This window comes from Protopterus annectens, chromosome 6.part0 (genome assembly GCF_019279795.1).
Source record: "Protopterus annectens isolate FY-2018-M chromosome 6.part0, PAN1.0, whole genome shotgun sequence".
Classification (NCBI taxonomy): Eukaryota; Metazoa; Chordata; order Ceratodontiformes; family Protopteridae; genus Protopterus; species Protopterus annectens.
The window spans coordinates 412,902,249-412,918,207 of record NC_056737.1 but is presented as its reverse complement, the minus strand read 5'-3'; the positions used below and the strand labels follow the sequence as shown (position 1 = coordinate 412,918,207).

The window sequence follows — 15,959 nt, the reverse complement described above, 5'->3', positions numbered from 1 at the left end:
CACTGATTTTGTGTTGAACAATGTCCCTATAAACTCTAACTTTTGAGTAAGTTTCAAATGAGACTTTTTGTAGTTTATGGTTACTCCCAGATGAGAACAAGTCTGGAGAACATGATCTCTTGTCTTTTTTACCTAATGCCTGGTTGGGGGCAGTAATGAGCTTATCATCTAAGTACGGAAACACCTGGAATCCTCACAGTCTCAGATGAGCTGCCACTACTGCCTTGTATTTGGTGAACACCCTAGGGGCTGTGGTGAGACCATGAGACTTTTTGTAGTTTATGGTTACTCCCAGATGAGAACAAGTCTGGAGAGCATGATCTCTTGTCTCTTTTACCTGATGCCTGGTTGGGGCAGTAATGAGCTTGTCATCTAAGTATGGAAATGCCTGGAATCCTCACAGTCTCAGATGAGCTGCCACTACTGTCATGTATTTGGTGAACACCCTGGGGGCTGTGATGAGACCAAAGGACAGAACTCTGAATTGGTAATGACTGGCTCCCATCCGGAAGCATAAGTACCTTCTGGATTACTTGCTCATCTTTATGTGATAGTATGCATTCTGAAGGTCTAACAAACACATCCAATCGCCCTTTCCCAGAAATGGGCATATGGACTGAAACGTGGCCATCCAAAACTTGGTGCATCAAACTGACCTTTGCCACTAGGGAGGTGTCTACCATTTGAAACCCCCTCTGCCTTGGGGAGAAGCTCCTCCATGTGTGCCCTGGAAGGGACCCTGGGACTTTTTGAACCATATTTTTCCAGCACCTTGTTGATTCCTGGAGAAGGATCTTTAAGGTCAGGAAAAATGTATACCCATGGCAGACAGATTCTTTCTGTCCTTTTCAAACCTGGATAAAGTGTCCTTAACTTTGGGGCCAAACAAAGATGTTCTGTCAAAGAGAGCATTGACAAACAAAGACTTGAGGGCTCCACAAAATCACATAAGCACATCCAGGCATGCCTCATTATGGAAACACTGGAACTCACTGCCCTTGAGGTTTCTTTGGCTGCATGCGAGACTAACCTCATGGAGGAATTGGAAATTGCCTGCAGGCTAGCTAACTGAGAAGTGATGGATGCTTGTACCTCATCAGAAATGGCTCCTGAAAGAGTAGCAGAAAGTTCCTTAATCAGGTCTCACTGCAACCTGGTAAAATGGGCCAAATAATTCCGACACCTTATTGCAAAGGCCGCTGAAGCATAGACATGCCTCCCAAATCTGTCCATTATCTGAGACTCCTTGTTCGGTGGATTGACAGTGAAACTCTCCTTGGATTGTTCCTTCTTAGTGGGTGCTGCCATGACCATGGCATCTACAGGTACATCTTTCATCCAAAATTGCCTATCTTCAGGGGCTGTCAAAATTTTGTCTTGCATCCAAGGGATTGGCTCAATGGTATCCGGGGCCTTCTATGCCTGCTGAGCCATCAAATCTATAAGGTCATTGGTGGGTGGAGTCACCCAGGAGGAAAATGGGCCCTATAATACTCCAGCATCCTATCTTTTAACATACGATTGGTTTTACCAATGTAAAAGGCATAACAGATCATAGAAAAGCTAAAATAAACTAAATTTCTCATTCTGCAATCAGCATAGAAATTAAAATCAATATTAAAATGCAGAAAAGAATGCTGAAAAGAATCCCCTGCAGATATATACTTGCATGCACTACAATTCCTACATTTGTATGTACCAATTCTGAGTGTATTTCTTTATTTCTATTTAAATTGTAGCAGAGATATCTTTTTATGGATAGATTATTCCTACAGGAAAAGGATGGTGTATCACCTACTACATCCTTAAATTCATCTACAGTATTCAAAATATTCCAATTAGCCTTCACAATATCACATACCCTACTGATATCACTAGAATATGGGAGGGTAACTCTAACAGCACCATGCTCTACTCCACTTTGGTTTGCATCTCTCTCTCTAATACAGTGGCTTCCCCATAGTAGGGCCTGCACCTATTTTGCCTCCTAAGATGCCTCCGAGAACTTCAGAGTCGACTTAGATACCCCAGAGCTGACAGGGTAGTCCCAACTCCAACAGCCCTCAGCATCCAAAGGAAGTCAAGTACTCTGAGTAAGCTTTAGATTTGAGAGCAAAGCAATTATTGGATCCAATGCTGACAGACCTGGGAGGTTTAGATCCAAAAACTCCAAACCCGACAGGGTAGTTGGAGGAGGAACTTGCATAGGGGGTGTAGTGAAAGGTTGGGTCTCCTGACATAGAGGGGTAGGAGCCGAGAGGGCACTTGCCATGCTCTGTGCTGAGAGAAACTTTCCCACTAACCTCTCCATGTCTTCCTCAGTAAGGCTCCTGGAAGAACAAGTGGAAACTAGTGATGGGGACTTCTGTTTCTCTAAAAAGGGTGAAGGGACCCTCAAAGAAAGAAAAAAACTATTTTAGCTAACAGATGATTTAAGAGAGGAAAAAATATTTATTCAATTACAGATGGTAGATTTTTTTATAGATAAGAGGAAAAAATACCAACAATGGTATTAAACAACTGCAAACTGTAGAAAAAAATGGTATACTAGCGATAGTATACAAGAGAGTACAACCATACTAAAAAGTGGAAAAGGAGCTTAATGAAAGTAGAAAATATGTTTTTTAAGTTTTAAGAAGAATTAGAAATATATGTATTCTAAAATACAGATACAAATGAGAAATATTGCTTTTGAGATAAAAAAACAATCACTTATTTGCTCGAAGGAAGCTGGACCCACGTCTTTAGCTTTCAAGTGGCAAATGAGATCTGAGGTAATTGGGGTTGGTGCATTGTGGGTAAGGAAGTAACTCAAAACTTTCTGGTTTCCAGGAGCTTTTGCAAACTGCTGAGTTGGATCTAAGGGATAGGATCCGAATCCATAAGTTGAGGATAGAATAAAAATTTACAACATCAGATCAAAGTATATTAACATATTCCCAGCTGCAAACATTATACATCACATATATTATTTTGTATATTTATCACCAATTCAACATTACATAAATTAGCCTTCCCTTAAAACTCACTCCTCCACTAAAACATTATTCTGCATGTATTGTTCTCACAATTCCATTCATATTTTTTAAGTAATTTTCTCCTACCCTTTTCTAAAGATTCCACTTCTAATTATTTTATCCATGTTACAATATTCAAAACTTTAAATACAGTTGGTTTAGATTTTGATTTCCATTTTGTAGTAATTGTTTTTTTGTCAGCCACCAGAATTAAACTTAACAAGGGCCTACTATGTCTAGGCAATTCAGATTCTGTTTCCCAGCTCAAAAAATAATTTCCTTAGTTTCATCAATTTGCTTACCCAATATTTCTGACACAGTACTCTGTAGGGAATTTTTAAAGTCTGCCAACTAATTACACTCACAAAACATATGTTCCAATTAACATCTTTTTTTCCTCATCACACCTCTAACATTTGCCATCTACCTGTGGAAAAATTCTTTGGAGTCTGGTTGGGGTATAAAATACCTCTGCAAACACTTACAAGCAAAAATCCTAAATATTCTACACTTTGTTGCATATCTGGGAGCCATACATATGTCTCCCATTGTTTCCTTGTGAATTTCTTATCCAATCTCTCTTTGCAATCTTTTCTAACCTCCTCTGATTGATTACTATAGTTATTGTGCAGTATTTTATATGCACTAGTAATTATTCCTTTTTTAACACCTGCTTCTATTCTAGATTTAATTAAAAACTCTACCAGAGTAGATCTTTCATTAGGATCCTATTATCTCTTTCTCTTTGCCTAAACTCAGATATTAATCCCTTAGGGAAGGCAGTCTTTAGCCTGCAGCTAGAATGTCTTCTTGGCTTCTTCATATTCTGTTACCTTATGTTGGCTAAATATTTGCTCCCAATGCCTTGGTTCCTTTGTCACTTTCCTCCAGTAAATTCTAGGCTCCTCTTGCCTATTCTTTGTAACCCTATTTGCAGTCATCCCTATCTGCAAAATCTCCTTTCTTTGTTCTTATGTTTGTTTAGTTCTTAAAAAACTTTCTGTTACTTTATGAATATAATATTCTGTGTGGCTGTTGCTATTCTCCTTAAGGATCTGCATCCAAAATTCCACTCTCTCCTTATTTATTGAATTTCTCCCCTGCTTCATCATCATTCCTTTCTACTTTGGATTACAGCTTTCTTCTCATGTTATGTATATGAGGTTTATCTGTATAGCTTTAAAATATCCCTTCAAATCAGGTAACCCTAATTCCCCTTGTTGTACTGGAAGGATTAATTTATCTCACTTGACCCTTACCCTTCCCAGATAATATTCTTTAACTCTTTATTAATTATTGCCCACAACTTCTCCTCTGGTTTACAAAAAATATGTATAAGGAAGTAAAAACATTTTCACTGTTGTGTCTCACTATCCATATTCATAAACAAGAGCTTCCATTTTCTCAAGTTTTGTATTGTCTTTTGTTTAGTCTCTACCCACACATCCTTCGCTGCCATAACAGAATCTTTTTTTAATCCTTACTCAAAATACTTAATTTTAAAATGTACCTATAAATATGGGTATTGCTGGACCAATTCATGTGTGGGTACATAGTTTACAGCTATAGCCTTTGTTTTATCTTCATTAATTTTATATCCTGAAAAGACTCAAAACTGTCTCAAGATGGTCCGGAACACCGACATGTAATTTCTTGGTCTTATCAGGTATAAAATAATGTTTTCTACAAATAAAGACAACTTTTCTTGATTATCATACCAATTATATTTTAGAATTTCTGAGTCCCTTATGTTCTTTGCCATTGGCTCTAATTATATCAAATGCCTTTCCATCTTTATCTAAAGGAACAAGATTATGGGAAAAAATAGTTTAGATCCAGCTTCCTTAATTAACTTCCTTAAATAACTGCTGGACCTTCTACAAGATTAAGAAAGATGAACTTAAGGGACTATGGCAGTTTGCAGTCTATCAGACTTCGTAGGAACCCAGGGCTGACTATTAGGTGAAGTATCAGATGCAAAGAAAACAACTTCCAGAGCATCTGTTATGGAGAAAAAACTGAAGGTGTATGAATGCCTACCTGTAAAAGCTAATAATATATTTTCTTGGTGTCTAGATTTCACTGACCTCCCACTGGAAAACAGCTTTCATTTTAATAATGGTCAGCAAAGGAGATTTCCCCTACAGGTGAGTAACAGGAAATATTCAACACAGACCTGGACTCTAGGGAATCAGGGGAGGAAGCTTGAGAGGTGTTGTCTAGACCAATTTCTTCCACATCAGAGCAGGAGTCAGAATCAGAAAGGAATGGAGAGTGCTTCCTTTTCTGATAGGAGGAATTAAAAGCAGATCGCAAGGACTGAAATGCCATAAAAAGGTCCTTGGCAAAAGCAATAGGTGGAGTGGCATGTTTAGTTTTGAGACTTTTTTCTTCTTTGGGTTTCAAAAGAATGAGTTAAATCAGATGTATAATGAATGGACTGAGGACTGACTACTGATTTTCTCATCTGAACATGAGATTTGACATCTTGCCCATATCAACATTGTTCTCCCTTCTCAAAAATTATAGTATGTCTGGCCTTTGAGGATGCTTCATCCTCCTGACCCTTAGAGGCATCTCTCAGAGCATCACCAGAGGGGTTAAGAGTAGAAGACAACTGGTCCAAAGATGCCAAAATGATCACAGTGGATATCTGCACCAAAGGTGGGGAGAGAGAAGGAGGAGTGGACTCTTCACTGACTTCTGTGAAATTATTACACTTTTTAGAGGAAGTTGCATGTGTATCCATTGTTATTTTAGTCAAGGCCTTAGGTTTCTGGTTTTCAAAGAAAATACGAAGAGAATGTAACCTGCTTCTAATAGTTTTAGGTGTAAAAGAATGACAGATACTGCAAGTATTAAATTGGTGATCCTACCCCATACAAAACAGGCAAACTATGTAAAAGTCTCTGTATGGAATCTGTCTGCCATGCAGTGACTTCCCTTTTCTTCTAAACATAATAAGAAAAAAAAATGTCAAAAATGGAAAGAAAGTCCCCAAAAGGATACTTATTGGTCCAACATTTTAATCTCAAAGCTGAGCTCCTAACTAATTAAGACACACAGACGACAGCATCTAACTGAATCTTCCAATGGCAAGAAAGTTACAAGTTTTCATGCCCGTAAGCCTGCCTTTATATTGCTGTACTCTCAAGCTCCAGCAGACATACTGTCCTCATAGAAAGAGCTCAAGAGCTTTTGTATTTGGGCCATATTTCTGATCCTTTATAGTTTCCATATAGCTATATACGACTGTAGCAGTGATCAGATGAGGAACATTTGGAGTTACTTGGTGCAAATGATAAAGTTAAAAACTGAGTATTACTAGCTGGTGAAGGTTCAGTGATAATAATGTGTTTTACTTGAGGTGTTTAATGTCTGTTGCAAACAGGCAGCTTGACAACTTGGTATGAAGCCAACATTTTCTAAGAGGTAGCTTGGACAACATTCTAAATATTGTGAACAGGTGCTAAATGCAATATATTCCTTTTGTATGGAAACCTACATCTACGTAATTGAGTTTTGCCATTGAAGGGCTGCATAGAAGTTAATCACATGCTGTCTGTTTGAAGCTTAGTCAAAAAGAGTGACTAGATGCTTTCCATTAGGAATGCCTTTCCTGCTAGATGACAATGCTACTGAACATTACAGATTGTTTCTGATAACTCTGGAAGCATTAAACTATGTGTGTGTGTGTGTGTAATATTTATGTCTGTATATATATATGTATATATATATATATATATATATATATATATATATACATATATATATATATATATATATATATATATATATATATACATATATATATATATATATATATATAAAATTTATTTATAAATTTATTTATTACTAAAATTCTACTTCTGACTGTTAATCTACTTAGTATGTTCTGTGGTGGACTTGTATATTGTAATGTTTCTTATACATGCATATCAATTTGGATCATATTTTAAAACAATAAAAAACTCAAGTGTTCAAAAATAGAACTTATATCTTACCATGGTTTTGAAGATAGCCACCAGAAAGCAAGATCTAAATGTAGAAACAGGTTGCTCAAATTACATGGCAACTGTACTACACTTACTTAGCACAAGTACGGTAAACAACTTGTTGGCCTAGATAATATTTGTGCTGCCTACAGGATGCTTGCCTTACAGATATTTTTAACACATGTTCTCTGTTACCATATCTCTTGGTGCTCAGAGGTTTTTAGCCATTGAGCAAACATCATGAATGACCTCAGCGTTCACATAGGTCTCTTCTGTCTGGGTTACTAGAACCTAACATCTCTTTGAACTCTTAGGTGCTTATCCACTGATAAAGTTATTTTAAGAGCTCAGACTTGCAGATACACTTTTTATCGTAACATCAGAACTTTAAGAAGCATTACTTTGTTTAACCTCAGATCCTATTCCTGAGCTTCTTAGTAAAGACTAGACACCTACCAACTTACTGCTCCATATCTCTTCCCTGTGACTACCATCGCATGCATTTATATCTTGCACTGTGTGCCTCATGCAATTCTGTGGGCACTTTATTCCTATTTTGTCCACCAATCATCTGATTGTGTCTCTGACAGAGAAATGGGCCATGTTATGAATCCTTATATTGTAAAGCAACAAAGCAGATTCGTACTGTGGTATCAGTGCATAAAGTCTGGGGATAGTGCAGAAGAAAAGAGTTTGCAGTTCCATGGTACTGAAGACATTTCAAAAGCATATGATAGGTACATTCTCTTAATAACAGTGACTGAATTTTAGATCAGTAGCTGACTTCTTATCTCATTATATTGGCATAATATTACTGAGCTAATAAATCTTGCTATTTGTCATCTAATCAAAGACTAAACATGTAGTTTCATTCAGGTTTAGCACCACATAATACAGAAAACTGAGACTGTTATCAGGGACTTGCATCTTCATCTGCACAACAATATGTGTGAAAAGAAACCTAGAAAACATCTGTATAGTTCAGAGGTACCAAATTGGACTTCTGAAGTTTAAGCTGTTTGAATGATCCACACAATAATTTTTTTTTTTGGCCAAAAAGTCAGTGTTTTTATTGAATGAAAAGTAACTGTCTTACAATAAGTCATTCACAGTTATACACATTTAGTGACATTTGCAATATTTTCCATGATAATGAAGAAAATACATATTTAAGTATGTATGCAGGAAATTGACAACTTTCTTCATCGCATAAACATCTTTGGAAAATGGCCCCGAAGCCTTAGCCCACTTTTGCAGTTGCTCTAATAATTGTGAGTTTTACTCATGGAAAGTATAAACATGCAGTAATTTTATATATTAAAAAAAAAATATATATATATATATATATATATATATATATATATATATATATATATATATATATCTGTGTGTGTGTGTGCGTGTATTCTCCCCTCTGCTGCCACCACATGCATGCCAGTTGGCTTTCATGTCCTATGTCATCATCCATTATGTCTTGATGACATATATGAATGGTCAACTTCCATTTTTTGAAAGCTTTATAACTGTACACCTGTTTGCATTTCATTCATATACACTCTTCTATATCCATTTTGTTCTACTTACAATAACAGACTCAAACTTTTTTTTCCTCCAGAGAAGCATAGTGTTATCTAAGTCTACACATCAGTGAACTGGCTTATATGTTCCCCGTACTTCTACTACAGGTTGCTGGTGTTCACTGCCACAGGGCCGGGCTGATTCTGTGAAACTGGAAGACTAGCATGTTTCCTTTGAAAGCTACCCTCATGCTGAACACACAAGGGAGACATGATAACCTAATGCATATGCTGAGTACTTCCTGTTCTGGTGTCTATGTTCACTGAGGTATTCACTGGTATCAGCATCCTATGAGGCACACTTCTACAGCAAAACACCAGAAAACCCAGGAAATGCCCACAGTGCTATCGGACTTCTTAAAATTGAATTTTAATATATTTTGAAGATAACTAGACAGACACTGCAGAGCACAGCAGCCAGTGGGTTGGAGGGTGGAGAAGCAGAAGTATAAAATGTACTTCTGTCTCGGCTGTTTGTATATGACCTTTAATGAACAGACATATAATTTCTTGAGTTATCATTACAGTCTACAAATAAATCAAGTGGTCTACTCTATTGTGCTATTTTTGTATGACACAATTTTTTTTATCTTTTAAATGAAAAACTTAAATAAATCAATAGACCGTTTGCTTCAACACTTACCACAATGCATAAGAAGGTCATCATGGAACTCGTAAAGTTCATCTCGAATATCTTCAGGGCATGGACAGTCATCATCATTCTTAAAATTCACCAACATATTGATCTGTAAATAGAAAGAAAAAGAACATAATACAGCTATTGCTCAATATATTCCAAATGTTGCTTTGCACTGCATTATACTTGTGCCTGATATTTTTTACATCCTGTTATAAAACCTGTGTTGTATAAAAGTCTTTTACAGAATTTTCACACAGTGTAAACAAATAGTAAAAATGCATTACTTTATGGAGGTTGTACATGTGACTTTCTTAATGTGTGATGAACTATATTAATACTGCTCAATAAATATCAGCAACTGATTGCTTGTCTTTGTTTAGTTCTAAAGCTCAATCACAGCATCACAGATGCAGAGATGCAATAAAAAATTCTAGTACAGGCTGCTAACCTTCCCAAATAAAATCCAACCTTCTGTACCTCTAATTCTTGACATAATCGCCTCCATGGTTGTCCTAACATTAAACAAGGGAACATATTTCCTTCAACAATCATGCACTGGTTAGGCATGCGAGGTTGTTGCTGTCCTTCCCATGGACCAGTCATGGCCTTCCATCCCCAAGGTGTGTGGGCAAGATTAGCCACACCACTCCTATCCCTCTGTGAAAGCTTCCCCAAAGTCCAAATTTAGTTGCAATTTGGTAATCTGGGATATATTCAAAGCTTGATCTTTCTGTGCAGTGGTTTTGACCTGCATATTTGACTAAACATCTCATAACTACTTATGAACTGATGAACCTATAGTCAGAGAACTGTACCCCAAACTCTCAGTTCAACAAACTGACACTAAATGCCTACCTGTTGCCTAATGTTTATGGCATTTTGTAACATAATGTTTGGAAAAGTATAAACTTAATATGCTGTCCCAGGAAACCAAAGACCCAACAGCACATTCAAGAAATGTAATAAAGCTGACAAAACAACACCCGCAACAACTCATTAAAAAAAAAAAAGTAAAGCCAATGAAACACAAGACTAACATCAACTGCCAATGTTTTAAACCAGGGTGAGCATCAAAGTGCAGGAGAACTTCTGCATTATCTTATCTTTTATTCTCCATCCAGCAATAGTAATATGTTATGAAATAATATATGCCTTAAAATGCAAACAAATACAAATGAAACTGCCAAATGTGATATGATAGAATATTTTACATATTGCAGATTCCTCTGTGAAATTCAGTAAACTTACTTGTTCTTGAGGAGGTGAACGAAATTCTTTTGTTTTCCTGGCTGTGAGAGCAGCGGACATATTTAAAGCCTGCATCAATTCATTGTATCTGAACTTCTGGTTAAACTGCAGCTTTCCAACAAACCTATCTGAAAATGACACTATGGCTTCTACCCTGTGTTTCTGCTCACAGTCACAGAAGTAATGTAGTAGCTCGCACATCTAGAACAAAGACAAGAAAAGTCAAAAATAAAACATCTGACATTTGGTTTACAGATACTTAAATCTAAACTCTGACAGTACATCAAACAAATTCCTTACTGTAAAGAAACACATCTTCACTTGAATGGTATATAACATGACAGTTATGTAATCACCATAATACTGGATCTTGATTATCCACATCTATCCACTTTGTGTGACAGGACTGGATGCCACTAGGTGTCAACACAGAAAACAGGTTTCTTCACACAGCTCGTATCTCATAATGCACTACTGCTCTATGTTTGCCTTACATTGAGTATAAATGCCTAACATCTTCTAATCCTTTCGCTGGCAAGGAAGGCGATACAATACAAAAGACAGAGAAAGCATGGAAGGTGGCCTCAAGAAGTTGATGAGGTCTGTCAGGAGATAGTAGATGACAGTTTGGAGGTATCTTAGATTATCCAGTTTTTCCACTTGACATGATGGTATAAAGTCCCCAGCTAACATTTTGGGTGTGATCATGACAGAACACCATGTAGTATAATGGCTCCAATGGAAGACCTTGACAGAGATACTATATCCAGCTTACAATGTCTGGTAAAAGTATACATAAATGCCAGGTGTCTGCTGAACAAACATCATACACAGATGTTGTGTCCTCAGTCTATATGGGAGAGCTTATAACCACTTCTTTTTGTATTAAGTGCCAAATTCAAAACTCCACCAACCTCCACCAAGATATCAGTCACTTTTGACACACAGAAGCAGATTTTATTACACACAGACAATGAGCACAAACTCCCTATATGGAAGAGTTTAACTGGATGAGGAATAATCAGAGAAGATGTAATTGGAAAGCTATCTGAAAAAGGTAACTTTAGATACTTTTGTCCCAGTTGATCAAGGAAGGAAGCAACAAACATATCATGTTGTCTGAACTGTTTTGTTGGATGTAAGTAAACTCTCAATTGTGTAAGGGCAAAGAAGCAATGAAAAAGACATTCTCTGCTGTAGCAATATGTACGGAAAAATGCTGGTAAATGGAGAATCTGATTTTTGTTGGACTCTGAGATCACCTTAGGTAGGAAAGAGGGATCTGTTTGTAAGGAAATTCTCTATTTATGAAAAATTAGGTAAAGAGGTTTGCAGGACAGAGCTGGCAACTCTGAAACTCTTTGGGGAGAAGTAATATCTATCAGGAAAAGGGATTTCCAGTATAACAACTTGAGATCTGCAAAACAGGCTTGTTCAAAAGCAGGTTGCGTTAATTTCTCTAAGACAAAGGTGAGATCCAAGGTGGTGCAGGATCTTTTATAGGAGGCCAGAGTAAAAAGGTACCTTTTAAGAATACTTTGCATACTTTTGGGAGGTTAAGAAGTTTTCACTGACTCCCTCATGGAGATGGCTGCTAACAGTACCTTTATAGTAGAAAAGCTAGCTCACACATCAAAAGGAAATGCTATAAAGAGTAGACTGAATGTACTCAGACTGAAAAAGGATCTAAAAATATTTTCATTTGCCTTGGTACAGTGTGTGGGTAGACAACTTTTGGTACTCACTTTGAGGGAAGATGGGCAAAATTCTTGGCTAAGGGCCTCCGGGCCAATAGCCTAGTACCATCCTATGAACCTATGCTGTGAGAATGTGGACTGCTCCTGTAGGGAATGCAGTATTCCTGGTCAATATCTGAACTGGAGAAATGATACAGTTAATCATACAGATGTGATGCCCAGGTGATGAGTGATTCTTGAATGGGAGAGGAATGCAGAAGAGGCTCTAGGAGCAGGGGGCTTCTGCTTGAGATAAAACCACAACAAGATAACAGTTGCTGAGGCCAGATAGGAGTTATGAGGATGAATGTTGATCTGCACAACTTTACCTTCAGTGTAACTAGAAGAAATGTGTAAAGTAGACCTGATGTACACTGGTGGATAACTGCACCCCTGGAGTCTGCCTCTGTGTAGGGGCAAGGGAAAAGAGGAAATAATTTGCTGTGTTTGGTGATGGACACAGGTGGAAATAAGTCAAGGCTTCCCAATCTTCTGCAAATCTGGATTGAGGGACTACTCATGAGGCATCAGGCTATTCCTGCTGGGCCTATCGACTAGGCAGTTGAACCACATGGGTATATGCATTGGTACCAGAAAGCATTAAAGTACAAATTGTGTATTCTCACTGTCTCAACACTTCCTGGTACAGTGGGTAAGGCATGGTGCCACTTTGCTTGTTGCTATACCACATCACTGCTATTATGTCAGTTTGGATAGATAACACACCTTATGGAAGCTTATGGAAGGAGGTCCTGTCATGCCCACCATGCTAGAAAAACTGCCCTCATATCCAGTATAGTGATTTGCAAACTGACCTCCTGGGAAGACCATGCTTCCTGAAACATTTGCTCTTCAAAATGACTACACCCCAACTCAGAGCAGAGGTGTCTGTTGTAACCTTTGCCATGGAAAGAGCAAGGACAGAGGGGACCCTGTGATGAAGTTCCAGCTGATCAGCCACCAGAGAAGATGCTTTTTGCATGTAGGTGTTATTCAGATGGACTTGCTGATTTCATTCTCTAGTTGTGATACATATACCACTGTATTATTCTCATGAAATACCTACTGTTTGACAATAAATGGATTGTTATTGCCATTAGACCAAGCATCTTAAGGGTTTGAAATGTAGCTGGAAGAGGTAAGTCTAGCAGCTGACAAATGGAAATTTGAAATGGAAGAGTGTGTTTTTATGGAAGTTTAGTTAACCTGTGTATGGTGTCCAGATGGCATCCAATAAACACTAGATTCTGACTGGTGTTTATTTGTGATGTTGCTTTGCTTACAGCAGTTCCTAACGTCAGGCAAAGTTAGAGCAAGTAGTCTCTTGCTTTAGTGAGTGAGTACTGGTGGCAGAGATGAAGAGCCAGTCATCCAGATAACAGAATATCCAGATTCCTTGCAGCCTCATGTGGGAGTCAGCCACCCCCATGCACTTGGTGATGCCCTGGGGGCTATGGTGAGACCAAATGGCAAGGTTCAAAACTGGTAACAACTAACTTTGACCTTGGGGTGAAGAAATCTCCTGGAAGCTTGGATCAAGTCAGTGTCCTGGAGATCCAGTCCACACATTTAATTCCCTTCCTGGAGACATGGAAGGATGGACTGCACAGTAACCATCCATGCTTTCTTGATATACTGATTTAGGCCACTGAGATGTAGGATTGGGTTGAGATCTTTGTTTTTATTGGCAGCCAAGAATAATCAGATACACCCCAGATCCTCTCTGGATAGGTCTTTCAGACAGAAAGTTTGAAACCTCTGCTTTTGCCACCCACTTTCAATGGGGCTGGGACATCTGGAAGTGGAAGGGAGGATGGTAACTAGGCAACTAGAAAAAAGGGAATGGAACAGTCTCTGGGTACTACCTTTCTGACCCATTTGTCCTGTGTGATGGTAATCCATATTCCTTGGTTCAGTACAGTTAACCCCTAGTTGACTCCAGAGTGGACCACTTGGGCAAGACCCTAGGAAATGTGCTGCTGTCTTCTTTGGAAGGGCCCATGGAAGCCCTGGTTCTGTAGTGAGCCTCTGTGGGCACCCCTGTCTTGAAACTTGTCAAAGGGTTGCCTCAAAAGGACCTTTTTGTAGCTGTGAATTTGGCACCCATCGCATAAAAATGTCTTGCTCTACTGCTTGCCTCTTTCCAGTTTCTCTTTCATTTTATGTTTGAAAAGTGAGGACACGTTGAAAGAGAAATTTGTGAAGGACACCTTAAAGTTATCAACAAGGTTATTAAACAGGTGGAGCCAGGCATAATATCTCAAAGTAATGCCCATCTCCACAACTCTCACCACTTCATAAGCTGAATTATATAACAAGCATATGCAGATGGTAGAAATGTGAAGCATAGTGGACACCTAAGCCTTTGATTGTCTGCGAGTGTCTGGTGCTACTGATCTTCTCTGTGTGTCTAGGGTCTTCTTGGTTAGGTCACACTTGAAATGGTTCATATGCATCAAGTAATTTAAAGTGCAAGTGGCAAAGGTACCTAACTCAAAAGCATGGTTCCCCAGTCTGTCCATCATTCTGGAATCCTTATCTGGCAGACAATTAGACATGTTCATATCTGAGCATTCTCTCTTAATTGTTAATACTACCATAATTCAGTCAATAAGTGGGCCATCTCCAAAAAAAGCCATCCTTAGGAAGGTGCAGTATCTTGTCTGGCTTCCTTAGAATGGGCTCAGCCAGATGGAGTTCTTACAAGTCCCATCCCATTATCAGGTTAAACTTGCAGTTAGAAGGAGAAACCACTCAAGATGCAGAAGTTACCTGAGGTAAAAGCCTCTGTCAGAATTTCCTCATCAGAGAAGGGGGTGTATGGGTCAAGTGCCACTCTCCATCATTAATTCCAGAATTTACCCAAATTTGGGGTAATCCAGAGGGGATTATGGGAATCCTTCCTTTATTGAAATCTGAATCCTTTATCAAGGTCTGAATTCTGAATAACAGACTCTACCAGAGAGTCTAAGATACTCCTCTTGCACTTCTGATTCCTATAAACCTTATGATGGGAATCATCTCAGTGAGAGGAGGAGGAGAAAGGGCATTACCCCAGAGGGTGTATTTTCTGTGGCTCTTCAAAGGTCTCTGTGGTGGATTTCTTGATTGGTGCCAAAAGCTTTCAATTGCTGAGTGTTGAAGGATGGGTCCAAATGAGGTGCTGTGTCTATTGTGGCCTGATGCTTGGACAAGGTGGTTAGTCTTCCAAAGATCTGAATGCTAAAAAAGTGCCTGTAGATGTTGTTAAAGTTGGTATTAAAGCCACTAACAGACATCAACCCACTATTGGACCCAAAGAAGGCTTCTCTGCCTAAGGATCAAATGCCAAAAATATCATATACAGTAAACAGCTCCAAATAAATCAGAGCCAACATCAATGCTAAAAGCTCTTAGTTGACCTCTCAAGGCCTAATTTGTCTTAATATCAAATGGGCTGGGGTTGTAGAGTGACAAGACCAAGATTGTTGGTGCCAAAGAGTCACACATTCTCTGCACAGCTACAGACTTCACCAGTATCACAGTTGGCTCCAACTATCCCCATGCCATAGCTTGTCCTGGGGAAAGAGCCAAGTAGAAAGTTTAGTTGCATAAGTCTGACTTACCTGTAATAGTAAATGTTCAAATTCCTCACTGCCTCATTGGCATTTTAGGTTATCTGTCAAGGTAACCCAGTACTGGCCAGCTTTCAAAAGCTCAAGACTCCCCTCGTTCTCTCTTCCTATGACTGCAGATTGGCTGAGCAT

At 38.5% G+C, this 15,959-nt stretch overlaps 1 protein-coding gene across 1 annotated transcript in view; it reads right to left on the bottom strand.

The window, feature by feature from the left end:
• The window catches only part of RYR3 (ryanodine receptor 3), a 3,250,282-nt gene that overhangs the window by 1,372,767 nt on the left and 1,861,556 nt on the right, over positions 1 to 15,959 (bottom strand). Inside the window, exons 36-37 of the mRNA XM_044074157.1 lie at positions 10,478 to 10,678; positions 9,233 to 9,335 (exon numbers count right to left, since the gene is read on the bottom strand). Of these exons, the coding sequence (XP_043930092.1) occupies positions 9,233 to 9,335; positions 10,478 to 10,678 (304 nt within the window). The remainder of the gene's footprint in view (positions 1 to 9,232; positions 9,336 to 10,477; positions 10,679 to 15,959) is intronic.